General features: G+C 39.5%; 1 protein-coding gene across 1 annotated transcript in view; it reads right to left on the reverse strand.

The window, feature by feature from the left end:
• WDR44 (WD repeat domain 44) overlaps positions 1-20,323 on the reverse strand; it is a 102,431-nt gene that overhangs the window by 33,154 nt on the left and 48,954 nt on the right. Inside the window, exons 3-4 of the mRNA XM_063432052.1 lie at positions 10,957-11,031; positions 2,599-3,208 (exon numbers count right to left, since the gene is read on the reverse strand). Coding sequence (XP_063288122.1) covers positions 2,599-3,208; positions 10,957-11,031 — 685 coding nt within the window. The remainder of the gene's footprint in view (positions 1-2,598; positions 3,209-10,956; positions 11,032-20,323) is intronic.

A 20,323-nucleotide genomic window follows, 5' to 3' on the forward strand; every position in this document is an offset into this window, starting at 1 on the left:
CAAATGGACGAACTGCTCTCATTCTGTTAGGATGAAATTCGATAGTTTTGCTGGCATTCGGGAATACGGAAAGGAGGCATTGCAAGATCACAGAGGAAAGGTGAGAATTGTGGGGAAAATTCTCTGACCACAGGAAACGGAGCACACTTTGCTCCTCCGCTGGTCATAGATGGTCAAGCGTAGGAAACCTCCATAGGACCAGGTTTTAAAGAAAACTAGAGCAGACAGGAAGAAATGAAGAACAGATCCTGACAGAGGGAGAGAAGAGGAATTGATTGGGGAAAGGTAAGTCTGGAATGACAGTGCCGCTTTTAGTCAATAGTTGTAACAGAAGTCAATTTTCAGATTGCAGTTCCTTATTAGTGATATTAAAAGGAAGTTGGCAAACTGTATTTCATTTCTGCATTATAACAGGCTGATTGTTGAGCAGATCAATAATGCTTAAGTGGTACTTCTCTTTGCATCCTTTGAGAGGAAAGCAGACTGTGGAGAAAAAGGTGCTGAAGAGACCAGCTGTGTTTTAGAATAGCTGTATTTTCACTTTGTATTGCGTAGCATGCATGCAATGGGTCATGTTATACTAAAGCTCCTATGTCTATCAAACAAGTGGGGGAGGGAGAAAAATATGGAGAGATCAGACGTGATCAAGGCTTTTGGGTCTTTTTCTACTGTGTTAGACAAGTGTTAGGAGAAAACAGATTGTAGAGATTGGGCATACACTTTTAAAAATACATAGATGGCTTAAAAATATAAATACCGTAGGCTTCCATCCTACCGCCCCCACCCCCGTCTAGTGTTCATGCCTTTACCCAAACTCTCTGCATTAACCAGTTTTTATTTTTGTGCTTACGGTTTACATAATGAGCAGGCCTGGAGCAAGTCGGTAATGTCTTAAAATTCAATTTACAGATAGCAAAACCATTTGTGTAATAAATCTTCTCCAAGCACAATCAAGAAATACATTTCCACCTGAAAGAACATATTATCTCAGATTTTACAGTCAAAGAAGACAAATACAAATGTTTGAACTTTATATCAAACAAAAACACCTTTGTCTGGTGAGCTATACAGTATGTTGAACTCCATGGTTAGAGTCTCTATGCTGTGTTTATATAAGCATGTAGACTATATATATTTCATTCAGTTTGCAGTTTTATTTTTGTTACCCGCCTGTGCAAAACTTACAATCAAAGAAAAACACCTTTGCAAAATAGGTTGTGTCGGTGACAGCTACTGATAGGATTGTCAGCGGTAGTGAACTGCACTCATTACTGTGCGAATGTTGTTTTAGGAGTATATTATTTGTGTTGGTCAGTAATGTTGGGTCTCAGAACTACTAAACATTTATTTCTAGAGATCAGAAAACAGCTTCGGAAAGTGGAGAATTAACAATTTATTTTAAAATATAGTGGAACTGTACTGATATAAACCTATTAGTAAATCAAATTATTTGTCAGATGTAATTTCAGAGGATAGACTGGAAAAGCACAGGAGAGGAAATATCTGAATAAGTGAATTAGGTACTACACTCATTGTTTTAATTCTCGTATAAGATTATCCCTTTTTCTGAGTAATTTTGCACTGTGTTCCTCTACTGTGCTTCTTTAGAAGAAGGAAAAAAATATATTAATCCTGCACATAGGTTGTTTTTTTTTTTCAAGCCATAGTGACATGTCAACCTTTCTTGGAGTACAAGGGGTTAAACATAGTTTCATGTGTGTTTGACACAAAGACATGCAGGACAAGGATTAATCTTTCTACTTTGTCAAGGGAGGAACAAAATTCAGCAGATTTATTTGAGGCAGGAGTAATTGTAGCTCTCTATGTTTTTCTATGGGTAAGGCGTAACAGGTTATAGGGTGGAGGATAAAACATTTAAGGAGTGGGAGTAAAGACATGTGAAAATAAAGTACAATCTAAATTGTGTTTATAGGAAAGAGTATTAAAATAAACTAGCAAGTCTTAATTATTTAAAAGATAATATTAAAGGGATGCTATTGCCAACGAAACAACTTTAGCTTAAACAGTGTGGTTGTAATTAACATGCCCATTCTCAGTCATTTAGGAGGCGTTTATTTACTTTTTTCTGTCCATGCAGCACTGGCTTTGACTTACAAAGCCTGCATGGCGGGAGGGGAGTGTTTACTTTTCAATCAGATGTTCACTTGCTTTAGAAATTTTGACCCCAGGCTCTGTAAATTGAACTTTAATTACACACAATGGGCTTCTACAAGGTTTATAAGGTTATTAACAGTGCAGGAGACGAGAAATTCTGAATTAAACAGACTGGGCAATAAAGGAAGTATAACCATTAGATCTCTCTTTATAGGAAGTATTTAGGAAGACTATGCAGGTCACATGCAGGAAGGTGTGACCAGGTCTGCATAAACAAAGTGATTTAACTTCTAAATGGCAGAGACATGAGCACTGAGACACAGGGCATAATCTATACACCAAATCTGTTTCATTGGGTGAAAGTGGTTTTGGTGCCAATAGTGTCCCTTTAACTACCTGGACTAGACATGCATCAATAGTGAAAAAGATCATTTGCGATAAATACATACATATACTTATCAACAAATCATGTACAATACTCACAATCCAAGTCTGAAGATCTTGGGTTCTCATAATCTGAGTCCTTCTTCTTGCGTGGAGGAGGTGCTGGTCGAGCCGGAGGTGGTGGTCGTGGCGGTGGAACGTTTACTGGAGGTGGAGGCCGTGAAGGAGTAGATTTCTTTGTACTTGCTACAATATCAGGCTCAATTGCAATCTGCCTGGGGGGTTTTGCAGGACCCAACTGTTCTATGGTATCATAGCAAGATGTTTCAGGTGTATCTTCCAAAATGTCTTTCTTAGGTTCCCTAATCTCCTCCGAAACCCTTATGATTTTTGAGTCTTCAACTTTGTCTGTAAATTTTTTATCTTCAACTAACTCTATAATATCTGCAATCGCAGTATGTTCATTTGATTGTAATATCTGACTGGGTTCTAACCCAGTGTATTCAATCGGCTCTTGTAGTAGGTCTTCTTGTTCATCACGAAAGATGGTTTCTGTGACTACCAGTTCTGGGATATTGTTCAGAAGATTTTGACCAGTGTTTCCTGTACTGGATGTTAAATCCAAAACCTCACCCTTGCCATTTGATCTTGTTGGTTTGTCATGTAAGTCAATGAACGACTGACTTTCTTCAATAATGCTGTCAATTATCTAGAAAATAGAAATTTTTCAAATTAAATAAATAAAAAATGTTCTGAACAAGAAAATTTCTGTGACAGTCTGCATGGATGTACAAAAAGGGTCGGTAATGATAAACACTGTTTAAAAATAAGTAATTCCATTTGGAAAGAAACGTCATACCAGTATGCAGATGAATTAAATACTGTACATACAATGATATTTCATTCTGTTCTAAAACAATTACAAAAAGACACTCAAATACTACTCACTAACTGGCAGAACTTTACTGCACTAATTAGAAAAGGTTTTTCATGGATTGCAAATGCTCCATAGACACAATTTGCTATTCATTTAATGGCATCATGGTTAACAAGATAGTTTGAGAAATTGCTTAACCCCTTAAGGACCAAACTTCTGGACTAAAAGGGAATCATGACATGTCACACACGTCATGTGTCCTTAAGGGGTTAAAGCACTACTGAGGAGGGGAAAAAAATGTAATTGTTCCTTATGGTTACCATCTTCGAATCTATACCTTGAAAAGGCTGTGCTATACACTCAAAAACAGTGTGGTTTATACACTAAGCCATGAAATGTAGAAAGCCACTGATCAATGATTTATTGACCAATCTTCCTTCCCTAGTCTGGTAAGTATGCCTAAAGTATGAGTAAGGATTAGTCACTTAATGGACTAAATGTCATTCTGCAAAATACATGATATTAAAAAGGATTATACTTGATTCTCGGGCTTAGGTGGTTAACGGGATACGGTAGGCATAAAAACAAAAAACCATTTATGAAGCCATTTTGGTGTAGAAGATGCCCCACCAGTCTCACTGCTCACTTTTTTGCCATTTCAGAGTCAAAATACTTCATTAAAGGAACACTATATACAGTATCAGGAATACAGACATGTATTCCTGACACTATAAGTTGGAAAGAAACATGTAGGCGCCAGTCCTGATCCCCCTAAGCTATGTTAAAGGATCACTGTCACCCATACCAGTTCATCTCACTGAAGTGGTTTGTGTTCAGAAGCACTGCCACTTTAAGCCTGCAATGTGAAACATTGCAGTTTTGTGTTTTTTAAAAAAAAAAAGTAATCGGTCACGTGATGTTGCACGGAGTGCACTGAATTCAATGATTTCCTATGAGAAGCATTGGATGCACTTGTGACACATGTGCATCAGGTGCCCAATAGTCCTCTGAAGAGCACTGGCTTAGACCAGCGATAGAGGATGCTACACCTCCTTGATGACGCTGTGGGAAGTAGAAGTGAGTAGAGCCAAAAGAGTATTGGTGCTGGAAAGGGTTAGGTAAAAAGCATTTCTTTTTACCTAACACTTAAAGGGACACTATAGTCACCAGAACAACTACAGCTTATTGAATGTGTTCTGGTGAGTAGAATCATTACCTTCAGAGAAAATGCAGTGTTTACATTACAGCCTAGTGATAACTCCACTGGTCACTCCTCAGATGGCTGTTAGAGATCCTTCCTGGGTCATGGCTGCCTAAAATGCAGCCAAACATTCAGTGTCTCCTCCCTCTGCATGCAGACACTGAACTTTCCTCATAGAGATTCATTGATTCAATTCATCTCTATGAGGAGATGGTGAATGCTAGGGCTGTGTTTGAATCATGCTGGCTCTGCCCCTGATCTGCCTCTTTGTCAGTCTCAGCCAATCCTATGCAGAAGCACTGTGATTGGATCAGGCCACCACTACTGATGAGGTCAGCAGACTGCTTGTTTTTTTTTTTTTTTGGCAAACAGCATGCAGAGTTACAGCTTCTGGTTTGAATACAGTAAGATTTTGCTATATTTATGGAGGCATGAGGGGTCTAGGGGTGCTAAATGGTGGTGTTAATAATATAGGGTCCAGAATACATGTTTGTGTTCCTGACCCTATAGTGATCCTTTAACGCATGAAAAGAAGGAGGGGGCAGAATCTAACAAGGGACTGTGGCACTATAGCATTACCAATACAGGTTTGTGTTCCAATAGGAAATTGTTATGGCACAGATTATCACTGGTGCTTAAAAGGTAAAACAAAGATCACTCCCAGGTGAATGTTTAGATGAATTGTAAAGGTTTATTTAAAACAATGATTTTACCTATACTTTGTTATGCACTTATTTTTTGTTTTAATTCTTTCTCAAGCCTGTTACTCATGAAGAGACATCTGTGTACTCAAGACTGATTTCTCTTCCGTGTTCTTTCATACAATTATAATAAGGTAGGGACTGAGGCAGTTTGTTGTAAAGATAATTTTCATGAGACAGGCTCTCTGACATCTTCTCTAAATTCAAACACTCCATTGGATAGTCTAAATAATACGCCGTATTTCTGAATTCTCACATTTTGTACAGTTTTATAAAAATAATCTTTGGAGGAAACCTCAAACTCCCTCATTTTAAAATACATTTACTGCACTGAGGTATATCACGAGTCAGTTTTTGTCCCTCCCTCACAACAAGTGGTGTTTAGCCTGTCAGCTCATGTCATCCAGGAAGCACAGAAAAGGGTTTCTAAAAGCGGTTTACCCAACAGCTCTCATATGGTTTAAAAACAAACAAAAAAACAGATAAACTAGAAAGCCCCGCTGTGCAGCTATTTATGGAATGAAGTCAGCACAGACTAGTTAGGATGTTTCAAAATCTTTTCTCTGGCTACCTGTAGAAAATATAAAGTCTGTGAATCTACTAAAAATGCATGAATTTCAAATGTTTCTTATTTTTTAGATTGGTTGTATTTGCATATTTTTAATGCATGAACTTTACAAAGAGACACACTGTAAACACTACAACCGTTTCATCTTATTGAATGGAGTCTTTCCACTTAGTGGAGCACTTTTTAACACCGAATGATGGTCCCTGGAATTCCACAGCTCTGCTCCAAATGGAAGCATGGCAAAGGCAGAGATTTCACACTTCCTTGAAGACATAATTTATACCAGTAAGGACACTGTGATAGACTGAATGTGGACAGCCGACACTCTAAGGCAATCACAGTAGTCCAATGCGGCTAAGTCTATTGCTTCTTCATTAGCCCAAGCAAGAAGTGACTCTTATTTAGCATTGAAGTGGTTATAGACGTGGCCCTTTTATTCAGCATTAAAAGTGGTTTTCATTGTTTCAATGACATGAAGCAGATAATTGTGCCTACCGTATTCCTTTAAAGTATACTTGTCAACCGTGGCTTGAAGGAACATTCTAAGCACTACAATATCAAAAGCCTGCTGTAGTGGTTATAGTGCTAGAAATGCCCAGGCGCTGTCCCACGTTAAGATGTAAAAATGTTTACAACAAAAAGAAAACTGTGCTATTCTTTTATCAAGTGCGTCTTGCTCCTGCTAATGAAACACAGGAATGGAATTACTGATGCCTCTCCCTTTTGATCCACTGACAGAGAAGCAGCCTGTCAGCATCATGAAGGAGGATTGCCCTACTTGTCATAGTATTCACTGAGTGGAGCGAGACAGGTGGGTGTGCATTGCAAAGATGCAACACTCACAGACCTCAAACATGAAATATTTGTTGCTTTCAGAGATATTTTAATTCTTAAACATCAAATCAATTCCAGCCTGGGGTGTCCCTTTAAATTTGTTGTTCTGATTTTGAATTGAGTTTATTTTCAATGATTTTCTGTGAGAGAAATGCCTTAAACACAGTCTAGCTACAAGGGAAGACATTCTGTTATGCTTCGCAGGTTTCTGACTGGAAAGGCTTATCCACTGGTCGATGTGAGCAATAGGAATATTCAAATCTTATTTCCAGGTAGTAAACAAATAGATAACTATCCTTTTACTTGTTTTTCTAACCGTTAGACTGACAGCATAAAGACATTTACACCTACATCAACCCCTAGAGCACTACAACTATCTGATAACTTCTCAACCCCTCCACGAAGAACTGTCCCGGCATCTCATTGCTTACAGATCCCAGCATGCAACTATGAATGTCACAATCGGTTGGTAAAAGCCGATACGGACAGCCCCAGGACCGTACCTATCAGTATGAGTTATCTTACCTGGTATTTACCATACGTGATTGCTCTTAGAGTGCATCAAGTGTGGGTAAATGCTGAGAGACGGTCTCTTTTTTTCAATGTATAACGCATTAAACAAAGGGTTAATAAGTTTATAACTTGCTTTAGTGCTTTATGGGTGAGGAGTATCCTATTTTAACCCCAGTTTCCTAAGAGAAATCGTCACTTTTATCATTAAAATTATGGAAACCCCCCCTGGCTGTCAGACAGCCGAGGAGGCTTGCTTGCTCCTTCCTTTAGCTCCCCTGAGCTAACAGAAGTGGCAGGAGCGTTGTATTTGAATAATATTTTTTGCCCATTTGGGAAGTGAAGGATCCATTTAATGTTCTCGGAGAATTCATATAGGCAGTTTTTGATTATTTAGTAAATATATACATAAATTAGTCTTCAGACAATTTTGGCTATTTGTATAAAGTAAAGTGTTGACAAAATCCGGTAATAAAATGAGAACAGTAATTTAAAAAGTGTGTTTTTAATTAATTCATTATTTTGTACATCAACTCTTTACATGCCGTATTTTCTGTATATAATCGTATTTGCTGTATAGATTTTGATCTACACTTTTATTGCATTGGTTTTATTATAATTCATCCACTTTATCAATATCAGTTATCGTTTTAAGAATTAGAATATATGCTCTTTAATAATGTATCTTATGCACATGACCACTTTAAATTGGTTTGCTTAGTGACTATAAATGGTTAGTGTTATGCTCAGTGGGCATGATTCTGTCCAAATATCTCTCCAGAATTGTTGAATCTGTTCTGGCAAGAAGCGAGACGCTTTGAACAAAAGAATATTGCCATGGCTGTGATTTTTACACCTCTACAGAGAACTCATGTTATGTGCTTGTTGCCAGTATTTTGCAGTAAAAAAAGTGGTTTCCACCAGATAAGCATCATGGAATTAAGGGAAATCCATATCTGAATCAAAGTGATGGTTCCACATTAGTAACCTAAAAAAAACAGGTACCAAACTAGTTGTCAAAGGGATCTGGCTTTGCTCGGAAAAGAAAGACTAAAAGAAAAGAAAGATATATAAGGGAATGCCAGCGCAGATCAAATAGGACTTCTCTTGAACTTTTTTTTAATTTTATTTTTCAACCAACATCAGTGTTCCCACTGTAAAATTCTCAGTGATATTTTCACAAGTCTAGGTTCTGTGTTTTAAGTCTCATTTTATTTTAAAAACATTTTTGTTTGTAGGTTTTTGTAGGTCATTTGTTTTATATAACGTTGGCACTGAGCAACATTGTATTTTCCTTATTAAAATATTGATAAGTTAGACAATGGAAATCCCCCCCCACCAACCCCTATAATGGTTAGAGAGACACTGATCACAACTCGCAACTTTGAAGACATGGCTCAGAGGCTGCAGGGCACTGGAGCTCGCTTCACAGCTGTTTTTTCACAGTGAGATTCCATCTGTTCTTACTGCATGGTTAGAGACTGCTGTGGGCTCGCTTCCCCACCCCATCCCTTACCTTTCCTAATCTCACCTCCTTAGCTCTGTCTACTAGTATCCTGGCAAAATGCTTATTGAGTACATATTCATGCCATGTATTACTGCTGTAAAGTTACCTACTCAGCATATCACTAGAATATGTACTGGCTGGCTGCTAATATCAATTTATTTATTGTATAACTAATGTCCAATAACCATGATACAAGGGTAAAAAATATTAGTAAGCTAATTTAGTCTTTGAAATCAAGTATCTGAATTCACAAACCTGTAGAGGTAAGGTTGTAATTTTACCAGACTGTTAACTGTGTAAGGGATTGAGATATCTATCTCTATCTCTCTCTCTCTCTCTCTATCTCTCTCTCTCTCTCTCTATCTCTCTCTCTCTCTCTATATCTCTCTCTCTCTCTCTATATCTCTCTCTCTCTCTATATCTCTCTCTCTCTCTATATCTCTCTCTCTATATCTCTCTCTCTATATATCTCTCTCTCTCTCTATATCTCTCTCTCTCTCTATATCTCTCTCTCTCTATATCTCTATATCTCTCTCTCTCTATATATATATATATATATATATACATACACACACACACACACACACACACACACACAGCATTTGCATTTAAGTATAACAAACATCGATAGGGTACGCCAGGACACACTTATCAAAAGTTATTGAGTGTGACAGTTATTCTGGAGTAGTATAGGTTGGAGCTGGGAGTTAATTTGGTGTTACTATATGCCCTTTGAGACCTAAAGGAATAAGGTAGCTTGATGCTGCGCGCTATTAACCCCTCTATGCCCACACACTTCGCACTGACAAAGCTTGGCAGATAGACCCCCTAGTGACAGTTTGGGTTACTGAATATGTGATCACTTTATATTATAACACTGTCAAGAAACTACAAACAATAAGTGCTATTGAGCAAGCATCCCTTCCGATGTCAATTATAGGCACACCTGTTCATGCGCACTGATTGTTTTGTGGATTGAAATAAGGTGCCTCTGTGAGACATTACATAACTTGTCCATGAGCTGTATTACAGTTAAGTTTAATGTTTTATTTTTATTTATTTTTGTATAATCAAAAAGGTTCTGCTTCTAAACATAGTATGAAACATCTAGCTTTGGAAATAATATATTGTGACAGAGCTTCAGTACTCCGAACCGACTACCTCCGCCAAATCGGCTTCCTCGTAGCCATCAGAGACCCTGGAACACTTAAGACCCAGTCGCGGCGGCTTGACTGGGATCACGAAGGGCTTTTTCCACCCTGGACCAGGCTACAGTGTTTATAGCCCTGGACACACAGATTATATCCTTTCCCCCAACACCATACGACACTTGGTAAAGGTTAACAGAGCAACCAACTTTAAAAGACATAGCACACATATTTTAAGCCCCCAACAGCCTCATTTACATACAATAGGTTGATAAGAGCACTATAGTACAAGGTCAGACAATAGCAAGGGCTGATGGGAGATTGAGGAGGGACAGGACAGCTAGTTCAAACTGGTCTGGCAGTGTCCCTGGGACAACTCCCTGCTGGGGAAACAATAGGACAGGAAAAAGGGGGAGGTGGAGAGGCACAGACTAGCAATACATTCAATATACCCTGCAACAATAATGGGCACAGGGTGACAAAACCACAAAAAGAATCTGGGGACCCACATATAGTGTGTCTTCCATCCCCAGTGATGGTGACTACCGTCACTTATATTATTAAGAGAGTACAAAATAGACGTTGTTATGAAGAAGTTATGTGTAGACTTGTGCAGAAATCTTTTCACCTGCGATTAACAAATCAATTCCTGTTAATCTACACTTGATTGAATCGAAACGCCACGTAAATCCCGGCCGGATTGATTTGTTTGGGCAGATATTAACAGGAATTTGATTTATTTGTCGCAGGTGAAAAGGATTTATTTGTGCTCAAGTCTAGTCATGTATTCACAATCTATAAAAAAATGTTATAATACCACCAACGTCTAATTTATCAGAAGCTCTATTTCATACAACTTGAAAGGCAGTGATTGCATGAAATGACTGGGTTAACACAACTCCAATGGAACACTTAGAAAATGCAGAAGTTTAATAGTTGTACTGTCAAGTTGTCCCAACCGGGAGTAGGAGTCACTAGAGAAGAGAAGAAAAAAAAAAAAAGCAGCATATTGACTATCCTGATCTGTATTGGTAAAGTTGCTTAGACTGTCTTAATTCCAAACTGAAAAAAATATAAATATAAAAAAAAAAAAAAGACAGATAAAACTAACCTCTTTTGGGTCATCTGGCTTTGGTTCTGTGCTTCCAGTTTCCACGTCATTTTTTTCGGAATGGATTAAGTCTTCCTGTAAAACAAGCAAATACAACGACTTGAGAAGATGCCATAACAAACATGCATTAACATTAAATCAGAAGGCTAGGTATAATAACATCATGGAAAAATAAGGACTACACCAAGATTGCCAACAAGTAGCTTTCCACCTATTAAATTAAAACGCACATACTTTTTTTGCAGCACAGAATTTTACAAAGGAAGGGTATCAAATGATCATGAAAACTGCAGTTCTAACAAACTCTGAGCAGGAACATGCCAATGTTGCCAATGACAGGACTATGCACCCAGGACATAGACCTAACTGTGTAGTGAATTAACCAAACTGACCTATTTTTTTTTTTTTCAATCTATAAAAAAAAATGGCAAAAACATGATTTCTCTGATAAAATATATCAATGTTCTAATGCACAGCTATTGACAGTCGTTGTTCTGAGCTATACAATAACCAGTACACTTTGTCCGCTCAGACTGACAAAAGTACTATTACTATGTCTATGCTATATTCTTCATACACAGACGTTGAGGTTGCTGCTGACTATTCTCCATTATTTGTTGGTGGAAAATGATGACAGACAATGCCCACTATAACAGGAGAGCATATCCTTAATGCAAACATTCAGGCCAGTGTAGTTGCATAAAGAACATATTGGTCAAAAAATGCATGCTATTTAGATTTGGTGTTATTTTGTTGAACTTTTGTTTGTGGAAAACCTGTCAAAATTTCCATTATAATTTATTTGGAGTATTTTTTTTTTAATGGGCTCCTTTTGAAAATGATGCAGATTGCTCTAAAAATGGTTGTATAAACTTCACACTTTTTATGGTTACGTCGATTTATTTTTCCCTTATATTTCTTACTTGTGTTTTGCTGCAGTTTCATCACAAAGAGATGAAATGCAGTGCATTCTTAGAAAAAGCTATGTTGATAAACTACATTCCAGTTTAAACCAGTACAACCAGGAGATGATATTTATTGGAAGAATGGAAGAACTAAAGGTAGACAATTTATTTGTATATTTTGGTGTGTGTGTGTGTGTGTGTGTTGGTTTGATTATTGCATTTTGTCAATAGGAAAATATATTACATTTATTTAATTGGATATGCAATACACTGAATATTCTAACATGTTAGCTGCTAAATGTAACATTTCTATAAATTGTGGCTTCTATCTAGATAAGCCACTCTAGAGCACAAAAAAAAAAATCTAGGGTTTATATGGTAATTTTTAAGTAACATCATAGAATCATTAATAAAAATATGATCATGATACCGCGCACAAGCCCCTACATGCGGAGAATTGAGCGAAAAGAGGGTGGAAGAACCACCTTTTAACCCCTTAAGGACCAAACTTCTGGAATAAAAGGGAATCATGACATGTCACACATGTCATGTGTTCTTAAGGGGTTAAAGGGTTCTCCTGTTCTATGTCACAGCAGGGGGCGTTTTAGCCGCAAGGCAAACAAGGCATTTGCCTTGGGCGGCATTTTCCAGGGAGCGGCAAAGGGCAGCCTAGGCAGCCTAGGGCAGCACAAAACCAGAATACACCACTGTGTCACAGTGACTACACTGGATAAACTGCAGATGCTGTTCTTATTCCTCTTCAGAGTGTTGCGATCTTTTCTAGAGGAGTCTTGTGTTTTGGAGTCATGTCAAGTTACTGTGCCCCTATTTTGGGAAGTGTCTCCAAGCATGGTCAGTCTCGCAAGAGAGGATGGGAGGTAGGAAGGAACAAGAGTGATCTTGTTATTATTGTAAGGGTGATTAGTGCATCATATTTGCGCAGGTAGCACTGGAGAGGAAGTGTTTCCTTACATATCCTAAATTAATTAAGGATATATTTAAATCACCAGAAGTTATATAAATTACTAATAGAGATGTTTCCGGCTGTCTCTATTTGAGTTTTGTCATGTAAAGTTGTCTTGTATATCTTGATTAGTCATTTCTTACAGAAGTGTGCTTGCAAGGTTTATCAGATAACCTGCATACTTTTATTTGTAAATGGAATAAAACCATGTCCCGCCCTCTGAACTGCTCTGAAATGTTCCCCTCCTGGTACTTGTCACCAACATGTACCATTAGCTAAACAAGGACAGGTACAAAGTTTAACTGATATTTTATGGACTTGGTAATTCGATTTACATAACAAAATTAGTTTAAAATTAAACAGCATAACGTGGATCTTGAGGAAGTTATTGTACTGCACGTGTAAGGGAAGATTGCTTGCAGCTGAAAATGTATCACAAGACGACAAATCTTCTGGAATGTTCCCAACAGTTACACGTAAGACAGCCCTGGATATCTATCGGCAAGAGTGAAGTTAGCAGACGGGAGGAGAAAAAGTACAACACTAAGCAAACGTATGCATACAGAAACATAGTTCCATTTTAAAATCTGAAAATTATAAGAATTCCATGCCTGCAGTGAAATTATACATACATACACATATATATATATATATATATATATATATACACACACACAGATATATATATATATATATATATATATAAAATCTATAAAAGAAAGAAAAACAGCTATTCCACATTTTAATAACTGCTTACAAAGCCAGTGATAATCCTTAATGACTGTAAACTTGTTTGAGTAGGACCCTCAATATATTTTGTTGAAGTACAAACTTGATAAATAATAATGCAGAAAGAAAATGGTATTTTCCAGCCAATGGAAATACCACATAAAAACCAAGTGAAAATCAGCAAAATCTGAGATGTATAGAGGAGTCTGGAAATGGCAAATAGTAGAGAAGATAACCTGTCAAGGGTTGAAACATTGACCCATTGACATAGTCATTGACATTGTTCCTTGCAGTATCACTCTGCTTTCACTTTAAAAAAAAAAATTTTTTCTCTTGTAATGTCCCAAAGGTACTTGGTTTCCTGAAACTGTACAATAGCCGGAGTTCGTATCAGTCAATACTTCCCTAAAAAAACAAATCCATATATTATATAGAGAATATATATGGACATTGTGGGTTTCTGAAGACATAGTAAAACCATGAGCATGACCGCCTCCAGAAATCAGAGATGGTATGCCTTTCCTATACTACACAAAATTGCTCTGTTCTCCTGGAAATGGGTGGTAGTAAGACGTGGGCTGCAGCTGCTGTCCTTAACCCATCCCCACAGAGTGTAGACAATCTCATAGTTTGTCTCACAAGCCCTTCAATAAGTCATATTTGTTGAAGATGGGCAAATGAATTGCACGGAACTCCCAATAATCTTAAGCAGGACAGGGTATGTATGTTCTGGTGTTGCTGCACACTGTACAGTGTCAGCCACACAATGCATTACTACATATATATATTTATAGTTTATTTATGTATATCAAGAATAGTCATACAAGGATAACATAAGATCTTAATACAAGATTGAGGTATGCCATGCAGGGCATCAAATATACACGTGAGACATTACAATAGTTGACAATGCCGTTATCTTGAGTCATTCTTTAGATGGTTCTACATAAGTCAACACACAACTTTTGATTAGGTATGGGAGAGGGAAGAAGATATAGGCAAGGACACATGGATTGTGGTGAGGCTGCTTCAGTCACTCAACAAAGCCTCTCAATGCATACTCCTTCTGTAGGTAATTCAAAGTGCCAAAACGGTTAGGGTAGATAGTAAAATTCTCCTGTTGAAGGTGGTTCTACAAGCTATTGAATCATATGGTGTGCTAAGTTTTTCCCACACATGGCTACTCAATTTTGGCTTTAATATTGTAAAATATTTCATGACACAGTGTTATATGTCATGTGTTGTTGTTCATCTCAGATAGTATTTATACAATTTTAAGCCCTGCTAAGGAACAGATGAGAGGCATATAGCGTAAAACCAATCGTAAAAAGAACATCGCGTTTCGCAATCAATAGTGCTGTAGTTTTACTCAAGATGGCATAGTTTAATTGGTATAAATTTAAGATGCAGTACGGAAGAGAAGCCCCCAGAAACGTCACAGAGTCCAATCTCCATTCAGAAGTATAGTTGGATTTTAAAAATGAAACAGTGCCATCCTCAAGTCCCCCCCTCATAACCTTAGTGAGGTTTAATTTATAGTATGAGCATTTACTGTAATCATGTAGTAACATATAATACTGAAGAAGAAGTGCTGAAGACCAAGAGAAGTATATACATTCTGTGTATGCCTGTTCTTGCAATACTATATGACCCTCAGGAGAACAATCTGTGGCTAATTTAATGGTCTGCCTCTCAAAAACTAAGCCATCATCAAACCATGAACCCAGATTAAATTTATGGTCTGAAGGAGATATTCTTTCACTCCGCATGAGGAAACTATAGGGCGTGCAAAGTGTAGCATATCACAGCAGGATGTGGTAAAAATGTATTTTAACAGTAAAGAACCACTCAACTAGAAAAATGATTATGCAGGCTACGTGTTAAAAGAAGAACACCCCTGACCTTCAAACTGATATTGGAAAGATGGATTATTGTGATACATAAAAACCCATAACCAGCAATACGAGAAAAAAATGCAATTACCGGTATTCACTAAGTGGTGAAAAGTAAAAAATGATTGTGAACTGTTTTTTTTGACTTTGGAAGGCATTTTTTTCTCTTTCATTAATATATAGCACACCCAAGGTACTTATTTTAAGCAGGAGAATGTTCTAATTAGCAGAGCTAGATGACCGGTCACGCTCTAGACCTAGCAGCTATTTGAGGCCCTTGTCCCTGTGGTAGAGGTTGATACTGAGAGTGCATTGGTTATGAAAGTGTATATTCGGCATTATCAATATAGCGGAGGAAGGAGGACAATGTTGTGTGCCACAGAGCGCCTCTGTTTTTGTCAAATGCTTCTAATTGGTTTTACATAAAACTGGGGAACGGTGCCTAGAGACTATAGGTAGCATAACCACTACACGGAGTACCCCTTAATGGAACACTATAGCATTAGGAATACAAATCAATATTCCTAACGCTACAGTGTTCATGTTCCTGCTCTTATTCAGGTTCTATCTTCTCCTTCTTCCCCATTCACTATTAAACTAAAAATGAAAATAGTTTTCTTACCTTTTTCCAACGCAGAGGTTCCCTTGACACTTCTTAACTCTCCACCTCTCGCAACATCAGGGAGGAGGCATGGCCTCCTCCATCTATGTCCACCAATCCAATGCTCCAGTGACCCATCCAATCCAATGGGTCTTCCACATCAAGTGACAGTTTTACGGACATCCACTAGAGGTGGACTTACCCTGGATATGTTTTACATTGCAGGGTTAAGAGGACATGGATGCTGCATTGAGATGAATTGGTCTGGGTGACTATACAGGGAGTGCAGAATTATTAGGCAAATTAGTATTTTGACCACATCATCCTCTTTATGCATGTTGTCTTACTCCAAGCTGTATAGGCTCGAAAGCCTACTACCAATTAAGCATATTAGGTGATGTGCATCTCTGGGCCATCTCTGGGATGGGCCCGTGGCTGGATTGGTAAAGGGCAGAGAGCTCCAGTCCGACTCAGATGCCAGCAAGGTGGAGGTGGAGTACTGGTTTGGGCTGGTATCATCAAAGATGAGCTTGTGGGGCCTTTTCGGGTTGAGGATGGAGTCAAGCTCAACTCCCAGTCCTACTGCCAGTTTCTGGAAGACACCTTCTTCAAGCAGTGGTACAGGAAGAAGTCTGCATCCTTCAAGAAAAACATGATTTTCATGCAGGACAATGCTCCATCACACGCGTCCAAGTACTCCACAGCGTGGCTGGCAAGAAAGGGTATAAAAGAAGAAAATCTAATGACATGGCCTCCTTGTTCACCTGATCTGAACCCCATTGAGAACCTGTGGTCCATCATCAAATGTGAGATTTACAAGGAGGGAAAAACAGTACACCTCTCTGAACAGTGTCTGGGAGGCTGTGGTTGCTTCTGCACGCAATGTTGATGGTGAACAGATCAAAACACTGACAGAATCCATGGATGGCAGGCTTTTGAGTGTCCTTGCAAAGAAAGGTGGCTATATAGGTCACTGATTTGTTTTTGTTTTGTTTTTGAATGTCAGAAATGTATATTTGTGAATGTTGAGATGTTATATTGGTTTCACTGGTAAAAATAAATACCGTATATACTCGAGTATAAGCCGACCCGAATATAAGCCGAGGCCCCTAATTTTACCCCCAAAAACTGGGAAAACTTATTGACTCGAGTATAAGACTAGGGTGGGAAATGCAGCAGCTACTGGTAAATTTCTAAATAAAATTAGATCCTAAAAAATTATATTAATTGAATTTTTATTTACAGTGTGTGTATATAATGAATGCAGTGTGTGTGTATGAATGCAGTGTGTGCGTATGAATGCAGTGTGTGCGTATGAATGCAGTGTGTGCGTATGAATGCAGTGTGTGCGTATGAATGCAGTGTGTGCGTATGAGAACGCAGTGTGTATGAGTGCAGTGTGTGTGTATGAGTGCAGTGTGTGTGTATGAGTGCAGTGTGTGTGTATGAGTGCAGTGTGTGCAGTGCATGTATGAGTGCTGTGTGTGTGTGAATGCAGTGTGTGTATGAATGCAGTGTGTATATGAATGCAGTGTGAGTGCAGTGTGTGTGTGTGAATGCAGTGTGTATATGAGTGCAGTGTGTGTGTGAATGTAGTGTGTATATGAGTGCAGTGTGTGTATGAATGCAGTGTGTATATGAATGCAGTGTGAGTGCAGTGTGCGTGTGTGAATGCAGTGTGTATATGAGTGCAGTGTGTGTGTGTGAATGCAGTGTGTGTATGAGTGCAGTGTGTGTGTGGGAATGCAGTGTGTATATGAATGCAGTGTGAGTGCAGTGTGTATATGAGTGCAGTGTGTGTGTGTGTGATGCAGAGTGTGATGCAGAGCCTTGGTGGGGGGTGGGCATTTTAATATATTTTTTATTATTATTATTTTAATTTTTTTTGTTATATTATTTTTTTTATTACTATTTTTATTATTATTGTATTATTATTTAATTTTTTTTTGTTATATTATTAATTTATTTATTTTTATTACTATTATACATTTTTTTTTGTCCCCCCTCCCTGCTTGCTAGCGTGCCAGGGAGGGGGGCTCCTTCCCTGGTGGTCCAGTGGGATTGGCAGTTCAGTGGGGGGGAGAGAGGGGCTGTGTGAGATGTTACTTACCTCTCCTGCAGCTCCTGTCAGCTCTCTCCTCCTCCGCGCGGTCTGTGCAGCTCCCTCTGTCAGCTCCCAGTGTAAGTCTCGCGAGAGCCGCGGCTCTCGCGAGACTTACACTGGGAGCTGACCAAGGTGCTGAACGGACGGCGCGGAGGAGGAGAGAGCTGACAGGAGCTGCAGGAGAGGTAAGTAACATCTCACACAGCCCCTGTCTGTATTATGGCAATGCAAATTGCCATAATACAGACTATTGACTCGAGTATAAGCCGAGTTGGGGTTTTTCAGCACAAAAAATGTGCTGAAAAACTCGGCTTATACTCGAGTATATACGGTAATTGAAATGGGTATATATTTGTTTTTTGTTAAGTTGCCTAATAATTATGCACAGTAATAGTCACCTGCACACATAGATATCCCCCTAAAATAGCTAAAACTAAAAACAAACTAAAAACTACTTCCAAAAATATTCAGCTTTGATATTAATGAGTTTTTTGGGTTCATTGAGAACATGGTTGTTGTTCAATAATAAAATTAATCCTCAAAAATACAACTTGCCTAATAATTCTGCACTCCCTGTAGTGTTTCTTTAATACAGGTACAGAATGTTCTACACTCTTAAAGTTGACAGACTTTGTTCACACTTCCCCCAAAATATTATGCAAAGTTATTGTTACATTTAGGAATATAAGGATAGTAGGTAGGTAGTGTTAAATATATGTAATGTACTTCCCTACTAATAGGTTAGACTAACCCTTTAAGCTCAGTAATTCCAATAATCCGTGCCAGCTTAAGAACCATAATCTATTTGAATTACTGCAAAGTGCATGGTGCTTAGATCACCCTGACCCTTATCTGGTTTGATTTACAATGTTTTTTTTTTAACAATTTACTATCATATGGCACACTCAGACAGCTGGAAATATAGTTCTGAGTTGCCTTATATCATTTTTGTACACGTTGTGCACAAGATGAAAGGTCTTCTCCACAGCCTCTGATTGAACAAGTGTGGACCGTGGCTGTGCTATAGCAAAATTCCGTGGATCTGGGGGCGGAGCTGAGCAGACATGCTTTCTGTGAGCTCCCGAGCCTGGACCGGATTCTTGCCAAAAATCGGGGGTAAAACACCCAACCCAGAACCCCTACCTACCTCACCACGCACTACAGAGTCTAGGGAACTAGGGGACACCTCGCAAGCCCGATTGCCGGCAGAACTCCCGGTACAGAGGCTTGGGGCCTACTCTGCACAGGGCAGGGGAGAGACGGCCACTCTCCCGGCCCACCAAAACAAGCGGCACCCGCAGTATCGGACCTTTCCCCCCCCCATAGGACCGGTAGGGGTTATCCCGGTCCCAATCAGCATGCCTCACAAACAAACCTGGATTACAAACGACGGCAACAGCCTGAAATGAGCATCTAACGAGCAAACTGCCGCTAGCAAAATGGCGGCTGCGTGCCATGCGACCGACCCAGCACCCTCCCGGCCCCTCCATGAGCGCCTCGAGACCCTGCTCCGACAATTCTGGGCAAAATTGGAGCACATGGAGGCCCAACAAAACCCCACTCGACAAGGTTGAGGAACTGACTAAAGTCCTGGGGCGGACAGAGCGGATCCCGGGCAAAACCGCCTTACCACGAGGGGCGGTATGCCCATCCAGACTGGGGGTCGCTAGGAGACTTCCTCCAAAACACCAAACACACCGCGGGAAGGTCACCCACCGCCGGCGGTGGACTACCACTAGGACCTTCCACAGCGCCCATTAAGGGAAAGACCCAGCCCCGAGAGGTAACCAAGCCTGTGGCCACATGGCGATGACCCCACGCATGGTCTGGAGCGGGGGAGAAACTCCCCACCGCACACGCACCCCATCCTCACCCCAAGCTCTCCGGAAGACCACCACCACAATGCCTAGACAGAGCCACGACCCCGCCAACCGGAGAAAGAAGACCAACAGACCAGGGGCAAGGGCCTCCCTCATGACCCGGAGCAACAGGGCCTCTGACAGGCTGCGACACGCTGACAACAATTATTCAATGCCGGCAGCTCAGCCTGATCGCCCGCAAGCCGGATAGGGGAACCGATACACCGGAGCAGAGAATGGACTATCCGATGTGGCACGCACTGGGAATTGGCTGAAAGCAACAGACAAAGTCCTTCCACGCACCCCTCCTGTT

The sequence above is a fragment of the Pelobates fuscus genome, chromosome 9 (genome assembly GCF_036172605.1).
Source record: "Pelobates fuscus isolate aPelFus1 chromosome 9, aPelFus1.pri, whole genome shotgun sequence".
NCBI classification, from domain to species: Eukaryota; Metazoa; Chordata; class Amphibia; order Anura; family Pelobatidae; genus Pelobates; species Pelobates fuscus.